General features: G+C 42.6%; 1 protein-coding gene across 2 annotated transcripts in view; it reads right to left on the bottom strand.

Annotated features, from left to right (window-relative positions):
- The window catches only part of LOC108552340 (collagen alpha-1(I) chain), a 5880-nt gene extending 5532 nt beyond the window's left edge, over window positions 1–348 (bottom strand). For both annotated transcript variants that reach the window (XM_017906840.1, XM_017906841.1), the window contains exon 1: window positions 148–348. In XM_017906840.1, the coding sequence (XP_017762329.1) occupies window positions 148–277 (130 nt within the window). In that variant the 5' untranslated portion in view covers window positions 278–348. The remainder of the gene's footprint in view (window positions 1–147) is intronic.
- Between the last annotated feature and the right edge of the window lie 311 nt (window positions 349–659).

The following is a 659-nucleotide window of genomic DNA, read 5'->3' as shown; positions in this document are numbered from 1 at the left end:
TTCGGCTACCTATATATATATATATATAATATACATTTTATCTTTTCCTTTATTTGGCAGAAAAAGGATGCGGTAGTGATGAATCAATATTAAAGAAAAAAAAGACAACGCGGAAACGAGAGGAAAAAAATGAAGAATGTCGATTACCTGAACCAACAACGACCGTGACGATTAGAAGGACGAACACGGAGAACCGGATTGTTTGAATTATCCCGATCATCCTGTGATTACTTGATACGGTCGAGTCCTTGGGTGCTCGACACGAGTCTCGAGTCATTGCGATGCGAGTCTTGATCGAATACTTCTATATATAAGGATACCCCCGGCAGTGAAAGGATGTATTGCGCCCAAGCATCATCCCCGATCACGAAGATACACGTTCGAATGTGGGTGGCAATGAGTAATAATTGTTCAACTCTTTCTACTGGACGGCATACGCACGGCACTAAGTATACCGAACGACTGGTTTCAGCTGGCCGGCTTTGTCGTAATACGTCATCCGACTTTAGGAGTTTCCACGAGATATACCATTCCCCTCACGTTCCTTTCGAAGACGAAGGTGCATCATGCAAATTAGAACCATCCAGCCACAGTTCTTTCAAATTTATGACGCTGTTCAGCATTATTTGCTGCGATACTTGAAATTCCTTTCCAACGGT

The sequence above is a fragment of the Eufriesea mexicana genome, unplaced genomic scaffold (assembly GCF_001483705.2).
Source record: "Eufriesea mexicana isolate 0111107269 unplaced genomic scaffold, ASM148370v2 scaffold6179, whole genome shotgun sequence".
NCBI lineage: Eukaryota > Metazoa > Arthropoda > Insecta > Hymenoptera > Apidae > Eufriesea > Eufriesea mexicana.
The sequence above is the reverse complement of the archived record's forward strand: the minus strand, read 5'-3'. Positions and strand labels throughout refer to the sequence as shown.